General features: G+C 41.7%; 1 protein-coding gene across 2 annotated transcripts in view; it reads right to left on the reverse strand.

The window, feature by feature from the left end:
* Positions 1-17520, reverse strand: part of Golm1 (golgi membrane protein 1) — a 51381-nt gene that overhangs the window by 33215 nt on the left and 646 nt on the right. The window contains exons 2-4 of one of the 2 annotated variants that reach the window (XM_013031077.1): positions 8437-8508; positions 4400-4549; positions 3529-3708 (exon numbers count right to left, since the gene is read on the reverse strand). In XM_013031077.1, the coding sequence (XP_012886531.1) occupies positions 3529-3708; positions 4400-4528 (309 nt within the window). In that variant the 5' untranslated portion in view covers positions 4529-4549; positions 8437-8508. The remainder of the gene's footprint in view (positions 1-3528; positions 3709-4399; positions 4550-8436; positions 8509-17520) is intronic. The other variant, XM_013031078.1, reaches the window with a different exon arrangement.

The following is a 17520-nucleotide window of genomic DNA, read 5'->3' on the forward strand; positions in this document are numbered from 1 at the left end:
CTAGCCTTGAGCTGAAGAGCTGAGGGACAGTGCCCAGGCCCAGAGTTCAGGCCCCACGACTGGACCCCCCCCCCAAAAAAAGATCTACTCATCCTTCTCCAGCACCCAATAGGAAATGGATTGAACCAGATAGGAAAAACCAGTGGTAGTAAAAACAGAAAAGCTGATCTAGAACCCTAATCCTAATTAGTCATAGGACAGAAGGTAACAAAAGTCAAAAGAAACTACTCTAATTGGTACAATTTGGGCTCCCTTCCAGAAGAACATTGTTGCATGGTAGGGTGCATAAAAAATCATGCCCAAAAGAGAACCTGGAACCATCCAGGAACTGTGTTTGGCCATATGGAAACTCTTTGTGGTGGAGCCAGCAAGACAGAATGCTATCTGGCAGTACTGGCCCAGCCCAGTTGGTCATGCTGCAGTCTAGGAACATCCCAAGACCGCTCCTGACTCAGCTACTTTCTCTGTCTCAAGAGATAACTATGACTATCTTTGAGGGGGGGGGAGAATGAGATATTTAATATGCTTATGTGTGTGCAAGAACTCTGAAAGTACAACTAATGATAAGGCTTCCCTTTCAAGAGGCAGAATCCTTCAGAGGAAGCTAAGCTTACAAATGGGTGTTGCACCAGAGGGAAGCAGCCCCAACCCAGGTTCAAATGATGCCCAAGACCCTTCAAGCCAAGCCATCATGGCCTCTCTCATTCCAGAAGGTACTCATTTACAACAGGAAAACACTTTGAAAATATGGTATTTTCATGTTACACATCCCAAAGAGCTTCATGGGGCTTCTCCCCAATGAGAAACAGGGACAAAGAAAGGAATGATATGGGTTCTTCCACCTAAGGGCCATCTCATCCCACTGCATCCATATTCTTTTTATTCATGGAGCTAAGGATAAAGTGCAGGGCTTTGTACATACTAAGTACATGCTCTGCCAGGGCTATACCCTAGCCCTGCTGCCCTCCTGTCTTTAAATTCTCCTTCTAAACATAAAGCAATATACATGGATACTTCTTCCATCTTCTACCCAGACATCTTTTTCTTTTTTCTTTTTCTGAGTCTTTCTAGTCAGCTGCTTCCCTTCAGGAATGATTATAGGGACTCAATTTCCATCACAAAGGAAGTGTTTCTCAAACGATTTTCTTTGCACTGCTATAGTACTAATTTACATGCCTAACAAATAAATGAGAAGTATAAATGTCAAAGTGGATATACTGCTGCAAGGAATGAACCTCAAGAGAATACTACACACACACAAATACTGAAAATGAAGCTATTTCTGACTGAGTTTTGGCAAAAGAAAATGAACTGTGAAAATAAAAAGGAAAAATTACAATGAAAACAACATTCGAAGAGGCTTTCAAAATGGAGCTAGGAGATCATTAAGAAACAGGACAAATGGTGGGTGCTGGTGGCTCATGCATATACCTCCTAGTTCCTCAGGAGGCTGAGATTAAAGTGGTAGAGCACTAGCCTTGAGCAAAGGAGCTCAGGGACAGCGACCAGGCCCTGAGTTCAAGCCCTATGGCCACCAACAAAAAAACAAAAAGAAAAGAGACAGAATAACCTATGCAAATTCCATCTGCTACCTCAAAGGGAAATTTTGGTCACCTCCACCCTTTTCATTGCATCTAGAACAACCCAAACAGATTGAAGAACAGAAAAGTTACCACACTCTTGCTTTGTGCACATTTCCATCCTTTTTACATTGACTTTTGTTGTCCCCTCCACCCCCAAGAACTGAACTCAGGGCCTTGCACATGCTATACAAATGCTCTGCCCCTGAGCTACACCACCAACAACCATTGTTTACCATTCTTCACTCTATCTTCTATCAGCCAAATAGCCTCTGTTTCTTTTCATTATTCAAAAGCCTATAGACAGGGTTCCACTTCCCCTTCCTTGGAACACTGACTCAGCTAGTTGAATTGTCTTCTTAATTTTAATAGCTGAAACCTCAAATAATATCCTTATACAGTTTTAGTTTGAATTGACAGAATAAACTATTTTCCCCCAAGGAATGTTTTAAGGGATTCTGTCCCTGAACATACTTGTGCCGTATTATTTCCAACTGAACAGGATTTCAAGAACAGAAACAGTGTTTCCCAGTGAAGAAAAATAAAGCAGCACAAATAAAACTGGCACAATCCCCAATGAAGATATGAGTACAGGAAAGTATTCTGCAAGGGAAGAGAATACTTTAGTAAGGAAGTGGGGGGGGGAGAGGTAGCAGATAATGGGTGGTAAATATGATCAAAGTACATTAGACATATGTATAATCTGTCCCAATGAAATCCACTGCTTTTGTACAAATAAACACCAATAGAAACAAATAAACTAAAAAACCCTTAAGGAGAAAATGGAGGGAGGAGGGAAGGAAGCAATAAAACAGGAAAGGAAAGTCTGGGGCCCTAGCTGTAAACAATTCATTGTGGAGTAAAATGCTGGAACTAAGTCCACATTTGAGATAACAGACACAGGGATACAACCTCCGTTCAATAAATCAAACATTCTTTAGGGAGAGGTGTTTACAATAGTAAAAATAAACCACCCTCAGTAATAAATGGCTATAACTCTGTTGTACTATCCAGTAGAAGATAGTTCCACTTTTTATCAGCTATATAATTTAGTGAAAAAGCTTAATCTCAGGGGAAAAAAATGCAATCCTCAGAAAAAGATAAAGTTCAATTGTCAGAAAGCCACACACACACACACACACACACACACACACACACACACACACACACACTTACAATCCTCAGAAAAAGATAAAGTTCAATTGTCAAAAAGCCACACACACACACACACACACACACACACACAAAGCCACACACACACACACAAAAAGCCACACACACACACACACACACACACACTTACAATCCTCAGAAAAAGATAAAGTTCAATTGTCAAAAAGCCACACACACACACACACACACACACAAAGCCACACACACACACACACACACACACACACACACCTCCTGCTTCTCTTGTTTTTTATAAAAACTCCCTCAGCCTCCCCAGTGCTGGAATTACATGTGTGTACCACCACACCTGGCTAGAGGCCTCTTGTCAATCCATGTAAGATCTGGTGTGGTTTGCTTTTGATTAAACAGTCATAAATTGAGCATAGTGATACACACCTATAATCTTAGTTTCTTGGGAGGTTAAGGCATGGAGCTGTGAGTTTGAGGCTCACCTCAGCCACATAGTAAGAAGCCTATCCAAAAGAGGAGAAAAAGCCCAACTTTCTTGGTAGTATTCAGACACAAACACTTTAATCTTTAAGATACAAGCACCTGGCACAACAGTGCAGTGGTAATGCCAGCATGAGGAGGAATCTGGGGTCACCTTGGTTCTTCTGCATTTCTCACTATTACCACTGCAGAAGTTCCACAGGCCCGACTAGGAACTTAGGTCTCAATGCAGGGCAATGCCCAAAGCTCAACCGACAGACATACTCTACAGGCAGAAAGTGTCATTCAAAAGAGAGAATGGTGAGGGAAACACAGCAGGCCTTACCTTCTCATCCTGGTATACCCTGTTGACACTCTCCATCTGGAAGTTGTGGCTAGACTGGATCTTGTCGAGCTGTTCTCGCTGCTTCTCTAGCTCTCCCTGGAATTCGTTCTTTTTCAACTCCACAGCACCTCTCTCTGCGGCCGCCCTGCGGACCCTGTTTTCCAACTCTAAGACTCGGGTCTGTAAGGAGACCACAGTGTGAGGGCCAAGGTCAAACATCCCCAGACATGGCCCAACCAAGATCCCTTAATGAAGCCCACACTGAGGACTTATCTGCACCCACCACCAAAATGCAGGGAGACTAGCAAGAAGACTGTCAATGATGGAAGATGTCAACTAAACGGGTAAGGTGCTTGTTGTAGGCAGGCCAAGGACCTAGACATGGAGACTGGGGAATTAAGCTTTACTAGATCACAGGTTTCAAAGATGCCCAAGTCTGGCAAAAAAAACAAAAACAAAAACAAAAAAACTTTAGCCAAAGTTGACCACAGTATGTGAGAAAGCTAAAATCATTATTGTCATTAAGTGATGATGATAAAGACTGACATCTTTAAAAACATACTTCCTTATAATCATCATCCCAACGTACTGTGTCACCTGTAAAGTACAGAATTGAGAATGGGCATGTCCAACATATCTCTGTGAGCCATCTTACCACCTCCAAACACTCAAGTGAGAAGCAGAGATGTTGGTTTCAGTAGCAATCCTCAACAGTCTCACACAGAGGAGGCAGCACTGGATTGAACTAAACTCCCACTACAGTATTTGCTCTGGGCCCAATGATTTAGGAGACAACACAGAGCAAGTTCCTAGGGCACCCAGAAATGTTAAACACTGGATGGCATCCACACACACAAAACGAACAAGATACCTGTAGTTCCATGCTCCGGGAGCTTGCAATCCAGTAGTTGAAGCCCAAGATGACAACACAAGCCACCAGGGCAGCCAGGACAAGGGGCGGAGACTTCATGCTGCGACGCCCGTTTCCCAATCCCATCATCTCAAAATCAAAGCTGAGAATCTGCCAAATAAAAAAAAAAAAACCAAGAGGAGACAGGAAGATGGCTCAGTGGTAGATTGCTTTGCATGCATGAGACCCTGGGTTCAATTCCTCAGCACCACAATAGCAGAAAGCTGGAAGTAGCACTGTGGCTCAAGTGGTAGAGTGCTAGCCTTTCGCTGAAGAGCTGAAGGCTAGCCCAGGCCAAGAGTTCAGGCCCCACAACCAACAAAAATAAAAAAATGAAATAAATAAAAAACAAGAAAGAAGCTTCCAAACTAGTACTGTCATTCCCAAAGCAGGCGACATCCATCCTCACCACCCACAGGAGGGTAGCCCATGAGGAAGCACAGATTCAAGCTCTCCTTGACACATGAGAAAGCATGGATCGTGGCCATGTCACAGGTCTGTGGCTGGGAGTGGTAGCAGACTTCCCAGCACAGGCTCACCATCCAGCATGAGACCTCAGGCTAGGAACCATTTATCTTATGCTTCAGGTTCCCAGTTTGGGGCATAATTATACTATACACCAACAGGAAATGTCTGAGGATTAATCATTTTTGTAAACAATAGCAAATATTAAGTATAAGGTCTGCATGGGCCTGCAGGCCCTGTGCAGACACCTCCCTACCTCTTGGCTAAGTTTCCATCATTATCTGTGTTACCTACGTAACTGGCACACTGAAAGCAGTCACCTCCTCCTCCAGGGGTGGTTAGGGCCTCCTCTGGTCACGTGTCTCCCATTTGACCTTAGGAGGGTCCCAGACCCTGAGGTATGTCCAGATCCAGTGTGGCCACACCTTTCCCCCACCTGGCTACACCTCTTCCTGTCCCTGGCCTAGATAAGTCCTGGCCCAGGTGACCCACCTCTCTTTTTTCAGCCTTGCCTCTCCACCATGCACTGCTGCACCATGCAGGGGCAGCAGTTCGGTAAATAAACTTCTTTTCCTGCCTGAATAGTGCGTGGTGCTCTCTCTCTTCACTGGCTACCTAATGAAACCTACCTACCTAATATACCTAACATTAAGTGTTTCCATATCATGTTGAAAGGATCCCTTTTTGAGAACTGCCCAGAGAGGGCTTTATATGATTCCTAACAAGTGAGGGTTTTCATTTGTTTATAAGGTTTTTTTTAACCAATTGACAAAATCGCAGGAAACCTAGGCCGTAGGTCACCCCCAGTCTCATCGCTCAGATGAGGCCTAGGTGACATAAGTATCTCCTTTCACAGGGTGAGAGGGACGGGAATGGGAGGTGTGCAACTGGGCTAAAGAGGAAGGGGCAGGAGGGTAGAGGTCCAGTTCCATTTCAGGATTCAGAATGGAAATGACCCCCTGGCTCCTTGCACATGCATTTCTGACCTTCTGGGCTGTGTTTGTGCAACTGTAGGGTGATGTGCTCCATAGTGATGTTAACAAGAACTGTCTCCCACTGAGAGCAAGAAGTGCACAGGGAGCACAGGGAGACAGCTAGAAGTCAGGGGCGATCAAAATCCCAGACTTTGACCCAAAACCAGATATGGCTGAATTGGAGCACCAGTCACCAAGAAAAAGGGAAGTTGACTGGAACAGATTTTAAAAAATCTTATCAGAGCTGGGAGGAGTACAGAAAATTAAAGGAAAGGAAAAAAGGGAAAGGGAGAAAAGAGAAAAAGGTAGGAGGATGGAAAAGAGGAAGGAAAGGAAGAGAGGAAAGAGGATGGACAGAAGGTAGAAGATGATGGAAAGGAGGATATAAGAGGAAAGTGAAGAGGAAGGTGGAGGAGGTAGAGGAAGAAGAGAAGAGGTCAAGATTCACCGGTAAGAGCATATTCAGATTCTCATAGTAAAGGTTAACCTGCCATCAAAGGCAGCTTCCTTCTGTTAGCTGCTAGCAAAGGACCTGGGGTAAATAAAAACATGCACAACAAAGCCACTGCATGACCATGGCTAGATGCCTGGGTACACTGCCCACTTATGACCTCAAATCTGCAGCTCTGGTCTCAAGGGGAAAGACCAAAAAAAAGCACCTTTAATTCAGTTATTGCTTATGTCAACAAACACTGTATATTCTAGAGGAATGTTTAAAAAAAAACTAAAATTCTAGAAAGTTCTACCTGTCTCCTAAAAATGATTCCATTGCCCTATCATATCTGATTTGAATCACAGGTTAAGTTTTTTTTTCCTCACTCTCTTAAAGTTTTATTTTATTTATTTTTTGCTGGTACTGGGCCTTGGCACTGTCCTTGAGCTTTTGTGCTCAAAGTTAATGCTCTACCACTTGCTTAGTTCCACTTCCGGCTTTTTGTGGTTAATTGGAGATAAGAGTCTATTGGACTTAACTGCCAGGGGAGCTTCTAACCACAATCCTCAAATCTCAGCCTACTGAGTAGCTACGATTACAGGTCTGAGCAGTAGCAACCAACTTCACACACACACACACACACACACACAATACAAATGGGAGTACCATACACAGTACACACACACACACACACACACACACACACAATACAAATGGGAGTACCATACACAATAAACTATAAAACTACTTCTCTCCCTTCAAAGTATAAAAGGACCACTCCCAACAAGAAGAGTATTTTCTTATGTCTAAGTCCAGTGCCAGTATCAACAAACCACAAGTACACCTCGCATATCTTAAAACAGCAGAACCCGCCCCATCCTTGCATACCTAATTCAATGGCTTTATACTCTCCATAAGTGATTCAACGTATAGACACCATTCTCAACGTTCTCAGATGTCACTTTAGATGGTTTTCTGATGCATACACAAGCTGAAATACTTACTTTCAATCCAAATGTCCATCTCCTAACACATCTTACTGCCCTTTTCCTGGAAGCATATTATAGTTTGCTCCATTTTGTTAAAAGGCTGAAGAAAGCATCACTGTATCAGGATTTAATTAAACTATCTCCTACTAGGGAAAGTCAGGGTTCTTTTGGTTTTCAAGACGTTTCCAGCAATATGCCATGAACATACTAACACAACACTGAATAAGAGACTATACCTACATGTACAGTCATTTATTCACAATACAAAAAGCCCAAAGAGACTTTCAGAAACTTCCAGCAATGACACCAGATGGGAGCCCAAATCAAGATCTGATCAGAACGTACTTGAGGCTATAAAGCATTTTTATTCTTCTCTTCTGGTGAAGTCACACATCTCACTGCAGAAAGACTACCTTTCAAATATTATTATAGCTTGTTGAATTCCAAGTTGCAGAGCCTGGAGATAAGAAAGGCCAACTGTATCTGGTTTCATATTATTTTAAATTATTTGTCCAGGAGTAGCAGCGTGGCTTAGCTAAGTGACACTTAAGCATGAGGGCCTAGAGTTTGTCTCTAGCACAACAAAAAAAAGTTCATTTATTGTTAATTCCTTTTTGTAATAAGGAACAAGGAAAAGGAAAAACAATACTTTTCCTCTCTTAGCAGCTAGCCACGCCTTATGGCTAACTCATTTTTACCTAGTTCTTTGAGAAGCTACTTCTCTCATTTACTAAATTCCCTAACAATATATTTTTCAGGTGGATGCTTGCAAGATCTTTTATATTCTAGCAGGTAGGTGTGCCTGAAGCCTAAATACAGGAAACAGACTCAGCTTAAAGAGAAGCCTCTGATGAACACTAACATTCTCTTTTCTTAGGCCTGACATTAAAAAGTTCACTGAACACTCCCAAGAGTGAGGTTATAGTGCTAGAATCAGGCAGTTCAGGATAACCAGGTCTACCCTGGCCTCACTGACCCCCCTCATGGTTACAAGAAGAATTAAATGAATCTAGTTGCTAGAAGTGCTTGGACAACATCTGACTTGTATTAACTGTAAATGTTGATGCTACTGTTATTACTACAGTTGGAAAGAGGAAGATCAGATTACTTCTAGATCCAATCTTTTCTCCACCTTACCTCCTGCAACTGCCATCCACAAAAGCAACACAGATGATCACCATATAGAGCAGTGGGTGTCCTACACACAACCTGGAAGAGAAGAGCTGAGTGAGCCTCTTACTGTGACCCAGTGCCAGGCTGGACACACAGCAAAGTCAAGGGTACCCCAGGTTCCTGATGTGGAACAGGGGTGACAGGCAAGAGCAACCACGAGGAAGAAAGGCAAATACTGAGACTTCAGACTGAAGCTGAATCTATGAAACCACAGGCTCCTCAAAAGTGACGGTTAGAGATTTGTGTTTGTACTACGTCATCAGAAAACTGCAGATTCCTATCTACAGGCATTAGATCCTTTTACAAAACTGAGCATTGTTTGCTTTAAGAAAAAACTCTTAGGAGACACAAATGTGTTTGAAGGGTATATAGGTCAGTGGCAGAGTGTTTAGTATGTGTTTAGTGTGTAGAAGGATCTGGATTAGATTCCCAGCAATTGGGGGGCAGGGACATATGAAAATAGACAATATGTTAAATACATCAGCCCCTTGAGCTTGTTAAGTACTTTTATTCATCACTTTTGATCACATAGCTAAATATATAAGAACCATCATCAAACTAGATGAACTTGGAAAGCCAAGGTCCACAACGCAGAAACAACCCAGCTTCTCTAAATGGTGAGGCGACCACATTATCTGTCCACTCTCAACAGGAAGAGCTCCACCTACATCAAAGAGCTGAGTGCTCTGCAGAAAGTTCAAAAGTCGCTGCAATGAGCCAACACACCCCATCACATCGTACACAGCAAGGGCTTGGTCACATTTTTTTTTTGACAGTTCAAACATGTTCTATCTTGTTGAAGGTCAGCATGGACCATATTGTGCATTTTTTATAAATAGAAGTTTTACTGACCCATGCCTTCTACAGTATCTCTTAGAGATGCTTTCTAGCTTGCTAGAGAACAGTTAAAACAGACCAATGCATAGGATTATAAGGTTTAAATATTTACTATCTGCCCATTTTAGAATGTTTGTTGACCTCCTCCTCTGAGCCATGAAGATTAAGCGATAAAGTCCATAGTCACCTGTCAAACTGACTTACAAATGTACTAGGAAGTATACAGTCACTCCTCTCTCAATTCCTCAAACCCCAGTTATTAACACATTTTCCCCAATTGAGTCAGATGATAGTTTGTAAAAACTTTACGAGCATGTAATCATAGTTACTCAGGAGGCTGTGATCTGAGAATCGTGGTTCAAAGCCAGTCTGCGCAAGAAAGTACATGAGATTCTTATCTCCAATTAACTATCAAAAAAGCACAAAGTGGAGCTGTGGTTCAAGTGGTAGAGTGTTACACTTGAGCAAAGTAGCTCAGGAACAGTGCCCAGTCCTGAGTTCAAGTCCATGATAGGCATAAAATAAAAAAGTAAAATAAAATCAAAACCTTTTGTACAACTAAAGATACTTTTTAAAGTGGAAAAAAATGCAGTCATACATGATTATGTATGCTTAGTATCCCAGCACTCAGGAAGGAGAATTACCAATTCAAGGCCAGCCTGAGCCACAGGGTGAGACTTTGTATAAATAATAAATATACAATAAACAAGAATGTTCTCTATTAGGTGGAGAAACACCAAAAAGAGAGTATGAAGATAAATGAAAACTAATAGAAGAGCCTAAATTCCATCTTGTTTATCCAGTATTTAGAATTTTCTAAAGACAGCCCTACCCCCTAATCTTGGCAAAAACTTACAGATTTTTCCTTTTAATTCAAGAGCCCCAGACTGCAGCCCAAATTTTGCTAGTTACCCATAAGCTATGAGTTAGTTGTTACATTTTTTTTTACTAGTTGAAGAAAGTTCAAAGATATGTGAAAAGTACATCAGAAGAAGACTTGAAGTTTGGCATGGTAATGCGCGTCAATAATTCTAGCATACTGGAGGATCATGGGTTCAAGGCAGCCTATACTTCATAAGAAGACTCTGTGTTTAAAGAAAAAAAAAGCTAGTCGTTCTCGCCTATAATCCTAGTTATTCAGGAAGCTGAGATCTGAGGATCGAGGTTCAAAGGCAGCCCAGGCAGGAAAGTCATTAAGACTCTTATTTCCAATAAGCCTTTCCACTAGAAAACTGGAAGTGGTGCTGTGGCTCAAGTGGTGGAGCACTCATCTTATGCTGAAGAGTGCAGGGAAAGTGCCCAAGAGTTCAAGCCCCAAAACCGACAAAAAATAAATAATCAACGACACCAGTAGCTCACATCTGTAATTCTAGCTACATGGGACATCAAGAGAATCTAGGTTGGTTCCAGACCAACCTGGGCATAAAAGTCCAAGAGGCTCAGCAGCAAAGTATCTTCTTAGCAGGTACAGTGTTCTCAGTTTCAAAGCTTAATGCAAAAAAAATATATAAAAAGCATCTAATTCTAAAAATTTTAATTCTTAAAAAAAAAGTTTTAGAGGAACAAGACCATACCCATTTACTTACATAGCTGTCCCTTATTCCAAGACCCCATTTGTATAACAAAATCTAAGTGCTTTCAAACCACTTATTTAAAATGATATTACATCTGAATATAACCTATGCAAATATTATACTTGAAATAATCATTAGACTGTTGACAATATCTAATATTATGGAAATACCTGTTATGCTGTATAGATTAGTACCTGACAACAACTTAACAAGAAGACTTCACATGTTTAGAAAAGAAGCAATTTGTTTCCAATGTGGGGCTTGAACTAGGGGCCTGGGAGCTGCCCCTAACCTCTTTTTGCTCAAGGCTAGCACTATACCACTTTGAACCGTACCACTATTTCCAGTTTTCTGGTGGTTAATTGGAGATAAGAGTCTTACTAATTTTCCTGCTGGGGTTGGCTTTGAATTGCAATCCTCAGATCTCAGCCTCCTAAGCAGGTGTGAGTTACCAGCTCCTGGTATCAATTTTTTCTTTCTAGTTGCAATTCAGAAGTTAGTTGAGTCTACAGCAGTAGAACCACAAGATAGGGGCTAACCCTATATTATTTATAGCTATTGGGCTGCAGACTTGAGTAGCTGTAACAACTAAAACCTAAAATATCTGGAAAAGGGTAGCTAGCTGACCTCAGCCACAGTTCAATGGTTCCCAAAGTGTGGTTAGTCGCATCAGTTTTGCCTTGGAATTTGTTAGATATATAAATTTCCTGTCCGAAAAAAGACTTAACAGATTAGCATCTCAGGATACCATCAGTCACTAGTGTGCCAAAGCCAGAACAGGCCTTATGGATAAAGGCTTGAGGCCTACTCCATTTGCTCTAGCTTACCCTGCTGGACAAGGCACACTAATGCATTTGGTTCTGGACACCTTTTTTTCTTTTTTGAAGTAGTAGGGCTTGAACTCAGGGCCTGGGCACTCCCTGAACTCTCTTGCTCAAGGCTAGTACTCTATCACTTTGAGCCACAGCTCCCACTTGCAGTTTTTGAGTGGTTAATTGGAGGTAAGAGTCTCACCAGGACTTTTCTGCCTGGGCTGGCTTCAAACTGCAATCCTCAGATCTCAGCCTCCTGAGTAGTCAGTGCCTGGCACATTCATTTATTTTTAAGCACAGAAGCATGGCAGAGAAAATGTGTTACCTCTGGAAAGATATGTACATGTTCTTACTATTTAGAGATTTAATTTTTGTTCATTTTCCTAGCCCTTTCCTGGCTTTATAGGTTTATTCCACTATTGGCTCCCATTGCTTCATTTGCTTAGTAGCAAACATTTTTTAAACCTGACATACAATTGTCTGTGCTACAACTGTTTCTGAAAAGAAACAGGTTTCTCTGCCAAATGAAGGATCCACTAAATGAACTCCATTTAAAATAACTTGCTAGTTTAAAGCTCTTTTCCCCTGGGCAAAGCTAACTACTTTTCTTTAGAGCAGCCTTCAGTTGGACTCTCCCTAATACAGAGGGAACAGGGAAAAGAAGGAGTAAACTCTTTCATCAGGAACCTCCAGTTCTGCTCACACTAAAAACAGAGTATTACAGTTCAGAATTGTTTTTCTAAATCAATTGATCATTACTGTGTTTAAATTATGTCCCTCTTGCAGTATTTTTTTTAAACTGAGAGTAACCAATGAAACATCTTTAACTCTCATCCCACCAAACTGAATCCACTAAAACCAATAGTCCCAACATCATGTGGAGAGGAATCACCCAGCTGAACCGAGAAGCCCACAGATTCGCAAGGTGAGACATTTGGTGATGGAGCAATAGATAACATAATACAAACTGTGGAGTGAAAAAATTATACAAAATAACAGGGTATGATTTTTATTTTTGCTGAAAAACAATTTTTAAATGCACCCAATATATGAACATATTTTTCTTTCTTTTTTTTTTGTCGGTCGTGGGGCTTGAACTCTGGGCCTAGGCGCTGTCCCTCAGCTCTTCAGTTCAAGGCGAGTGCTCTACCACTTGAGCTACAGCGCCACTTCCGGTTTTCTGGTGGTTTATTGGAGATAGGAGTCTCACGGTCTCTCCTGCCCGGGCTGGCTTTGAACCTCGATCCTCAGATCTCAGCCTCCTGAGTAGCTAGGATTACAGGCGTGAGCCACCAGCGCCCGGCTGAACATATTTTTCTATACATGGAAAATGCATAGAAAACATGATGAAGGAAAGATAGTTACAGATTATATAAGGTGCAAGTAGGAATATATATAGAAGGGAAGAGAAGGAATATTTTCATTGTTTATTTAATCATATTTTCTCTAAATAAGCATCTTCCTAATTTAAAAAAAAAGCCAAACAATAATGACAAAAATTAAAATGTAAGAAAGATATAAACTTGCAATTTTAGTCAGGCATAATGATATATGCCTATAATTTCAGCTATTCAGAGGAGGTAGAAGAAGGAGGATCACAGTCTTAAACCAGACAGGGCAAAAATGAACTCAAGGCTTGTGCACTGTCCTTGGACTTTTTTTGCTCAAGATAGCACTCTACTACAGCTTCACTTTCTGTGGATAATTGGAGATAAAAGTCTCACAGACTTTCATGCCCACAATGGCTTTGAACCAGGATCGTCAGATCTCAGCCTAAGTAGCTAGGTGAACCACTGGCACTTGGCTGAAAGAATTAAGTTGAGGATGAAGTATGAGACCAGCTATAGAGCACAGAGTGTTTGCATCCCAGGTATGCAGAAGATACTTCCGTCATATTGGAGAAGAAAAACCTAAAATTTACATTTATATTTATCCCAAAAGAGGATTGAAACTAGCCAGGACCTGGTGGCTCAAAAGGCTGAGAGCTAAGACTCAAGGCTCAGAGCCATCCTGGGCAAGAAAGACTACAACACTATTATCTCCAGTTAACCAAACAACAACAACAAAACAACAACAACAAAAAGCCAGAAATGGAGTGTGCCTCCAGTGGTAAAGCACTAGCCTTGAACAAACAAGCTAAGGGACAACACACACATACACACACACACACACTTAAAGCCCCAGTAATCACACACATACACACACACACTTAAAGCCCCAGTAATCACTCACACACACACACACACACACACACACACACACACACACACACACACACACACGGCAAAAAGAGGCCAGACACTAGTGGCTCATGCCTATAAATCCTAGCTACTCAGAAAGCTGAGATCTGAGAATTCCAGTTTGAAGCCAGCCTGTGCAAGAAAGTCAGTAAGACTCTTATCTCCAATGAATCACAGAAAATGCTGGGATTGGCTCTGTGGCTCAAGGGGTAGACTGCTAGTCTTGAGCAAAATAGGAGCTCAGGGCCAGCACCCAGACCCAGAGTTCAAGTCCCAGAATTAGCCAAAAAAAAAAAAAAGCAAAAAGAGGATAGAGGGTAGAAACCAAATGTTTAGTATAACATAATCCATTAAAATTATGAAATATTTGGTATTATATTAGTTATATTGTGCTATGATAACATACTAACACTACTGATACAAGTGGAAAGTGACACTGAATCCTCCCTATCCTCTCACAAGGGTTTGGTGTGAGATGGGGAAGAGGTTGGAAAGTGTAACTCATTTCCCTTTCCTTTACCTACCACAAAATACATCTAATCTAGTTGGCACATGCTTAGTGGTATAATGGATGAATAAGCTAAACCTTACAAAAAACAGGAAGCATTTAAGAGTCATATAAGAAGCACAAATTTAAGTTATACTAATAAGATAGCACACAACCACAGCTGGCAAAGCATATCTTAATACTGAGTCAGCTTTGCAATTAGCCAAAGCACAAAGTAGAAACCATGATGTCATCAGACCTGACAAAGAATAGCAAAAATTCTCAAGGTGAAAACATATAGTTTTAACTCTACTCCCACTAACAATGAATTCATTCCTAAAAAACATTTTTACCTTATGTAAATTGGGCATTCAGATACAATATAACCATAATTACCATATGTATATGGTTTATCTGTAAATAAGCAACAAGCACAAAAGATTGCTAGCTTTAACTAATGAAAATAATTTAAAAATTATGGAAACCATAGCAAATTAGAATACAAATCACCATAATTCTATTATATTTATAACATATTTTTAGTCATGCACTAGTTAATATTCTAAATCTTACTGTGAAGTTCTATTAATACAACTATTAGTGTTTTAAAGAAGAATAGGATGAAGATGTAAAAATCTGAGAAAGGGAGAAATTTGTGTGAAGCACAAAGAAGGGCTCTCTAGAAATCTAGGAAACGGCTGCCCAAGTCTTTCTTTGAACCTAGTATCATTAGTAATTTGCAAAGTCTAGAAAACAAAATAATCAAGATCTTTAAGAACACTTTTGGAAGTCAAGTAAAATATCACCCACAATTTTTCTAAGACTAAGATTAATAAACATCTTCATAGATGTTTATTAAAAATGCTTTCAAGTTTTATTTTTCCAAAAAAGTTGTTTTTAATAAAATTATGGGTTTTATCGCTTATGTTAGGTATTAAAGGAAATGCTTCTTTTCACATGGCAACTTATCTTCAAAATAAAGTAATAATGCAGTAGAATTATAGCCAAAGACACAGACCTCTTGTTTTTCCTTCTCTTGCCTTGCCACTTTAGGACTCTGAGAACCCCTGAAGAATCAGGGTTGGTCTGTCCAGGCCAGGCTGGCTTGGAACTCTCTTTTACTAACAGTGTTCTGCAGGACCTGCTCAAAGAGCCTTGGCACACACGCATTATCCCCTTCTGCCTCTGTGGCCTCTGAGACAGAAAGCAGCTAATACTTTCACAGGACAATATCGTAGCCCCTCATGGCAAGGAAAGTTGGCCACATGAACACAATGATATGCAGGTACCACTGAGTCTGGCATGTTTATAGGGGAAGAAGGAAATGCAAAATCTTTCCTCCCATCATTACCCAGAACTGCAACCATGAGTTAGAAAACAGATGCACCCTTAGCATCTAATGGCCAGGTCATAGCAACTTGATTCCCTCCCCTTCCTCAGAACTTTCATTTCTTTCCATTTGTGCAAAAATAATTTTGCTTTGTTGGTACTTTGATCTCAGGGCCTCATGCTCGCTAAGCAGGCGCTTTACTGCTAAGCCACATTTTCCAACTCCAACCTTGTTTTAAATATGAAAATTGTGATAACCTCTCCAACAGAATGACAAACTAGGTCTTAGGAATCTTTTTTCTTCTCTTCTTTATATCTAAAAAATCACTTTCCTTTGTCCAGTAACACCTTAAATGTAAATGTCTAGCCAGGAGACAGTGGCTGACACCTGTAATTCCAGCAACTCTGACATCTGAAGACCAAAATGCAAAGCCAGACAGGAAAGTCCTTGAGACTCACCAAAAAAGCTGGAAGTGGAGCTGTGGCTCAAGTGATGGGGCACTAGCCTTGCACAAAAAGCTCACAGAGTTCAAGCCCCATGAGCAAAAGTAATTATTTGTCTTAATAACAGTGTAAATCTTACCAAGTTACTGGTTTTTATGTATTAATAAAGGAAAATTGGGCTGGGAAGGTGGCTCAGTGGTACAGTGCTTGCCTTGCATGCATGAGGCCCTGGGTTCGATTCCTCAGCACCATATAAGCAGAAAAAGTCCAAAGTGGCGCTGTGGCTCAAGTGGTTGAGCGCTAGCCTTGAACTGAAGAGCTGGGGGACAGCGCCCAGGTCCAGAGTTCAGGCCCCACGACCGACAAAAAAAGGGAGGGGATTCTTCCAGCCAACATCAGGAGCTTAGCTAATTTTTTGTAATAAGCTTAGACGAATCTAGAAGGCCTTAAACGACCCACAAGGACTGCCTCACGGGATTGTACTGCTTCCCAGTACCATCCCCACCCCCATTTCCCTGAGGTGGGGGGGGAGAGCTGAAATACTAAACCACCTAAATTTGAGCCAATCAGAGTTTATGCTAGTGCTACTAAGTATTTCATTAAACTTTTGAATATTTTAATAATCTATCACTAGGAATGCTTCTTAATATCTGCATCATTGCAGGGCCTGCAGACCCCAAATCAGACAAAGGAAATCTCAATCGTGAAAGTCACATAAGTTTGGTTTTGCAGACCTTGACACATCCGAAAATGGCTAGCACATCATGACACTCCACAAATGGCACGGGTTGGCTCCTAAATTCCGCTCAAATTTGCTTTCTAATTCTGCGATACTTTAAAACATTTAAATACTAAATCGAATATTAAAACCTGGATGACTGTTGGCACAGCAGGGTAAAAGTTGCTCCCTGCGGCTGCTCCCCACTGGGGCTCCCTGGGGGATCCGGAGCATCCCTGAGAACCAGCTCGGGCAGCGTGCCCCAAGCCAGCGCCAAGCTCGGGGTCACCTGGTTCGACTGACCGCAGCAACGTGGGCACCGGAGGGCCCAAGAGCACGTGGGCTGGACGGAGGAAAAGCCACGGGAGATTCCCCCGTGCCAGCCTCGCCGCACAACTGCAACTAGGAGGACTTTGGTTGCGCCGCACGCTTTTGACTTTAGAGGCCGACGCGGGTGACAAAGCTCAGAACAAAAAGAAAGGCCCCGCATGCCCCCCGCCTGACCTCCGCAGCGTCCCAGGGCCGCTCGGCGCTCGGGACCCGGCAGCCGCGGGGTGCTGGGGCGCGGGAACAGGGAAGCCCGTCCTCCAGCACCGCCGGGCTAACG

Source organism: Dipodomys ordii, unplaced genomic scaffold (assembly GCF_000151885.1).
Source record: "Dipodomys ordii isolate 6190 unplaced genomic scaffold, Dord_2.0 Scaffold137, whole genome shotgun sequence".
Taxonomy (NCBI): domain Eukaryota; kingdom Metazoa; phylum Chordata; class Mammalia; order Rodentia; family Heteromyidae; genus Dipodomys; species Dipodomys ordii.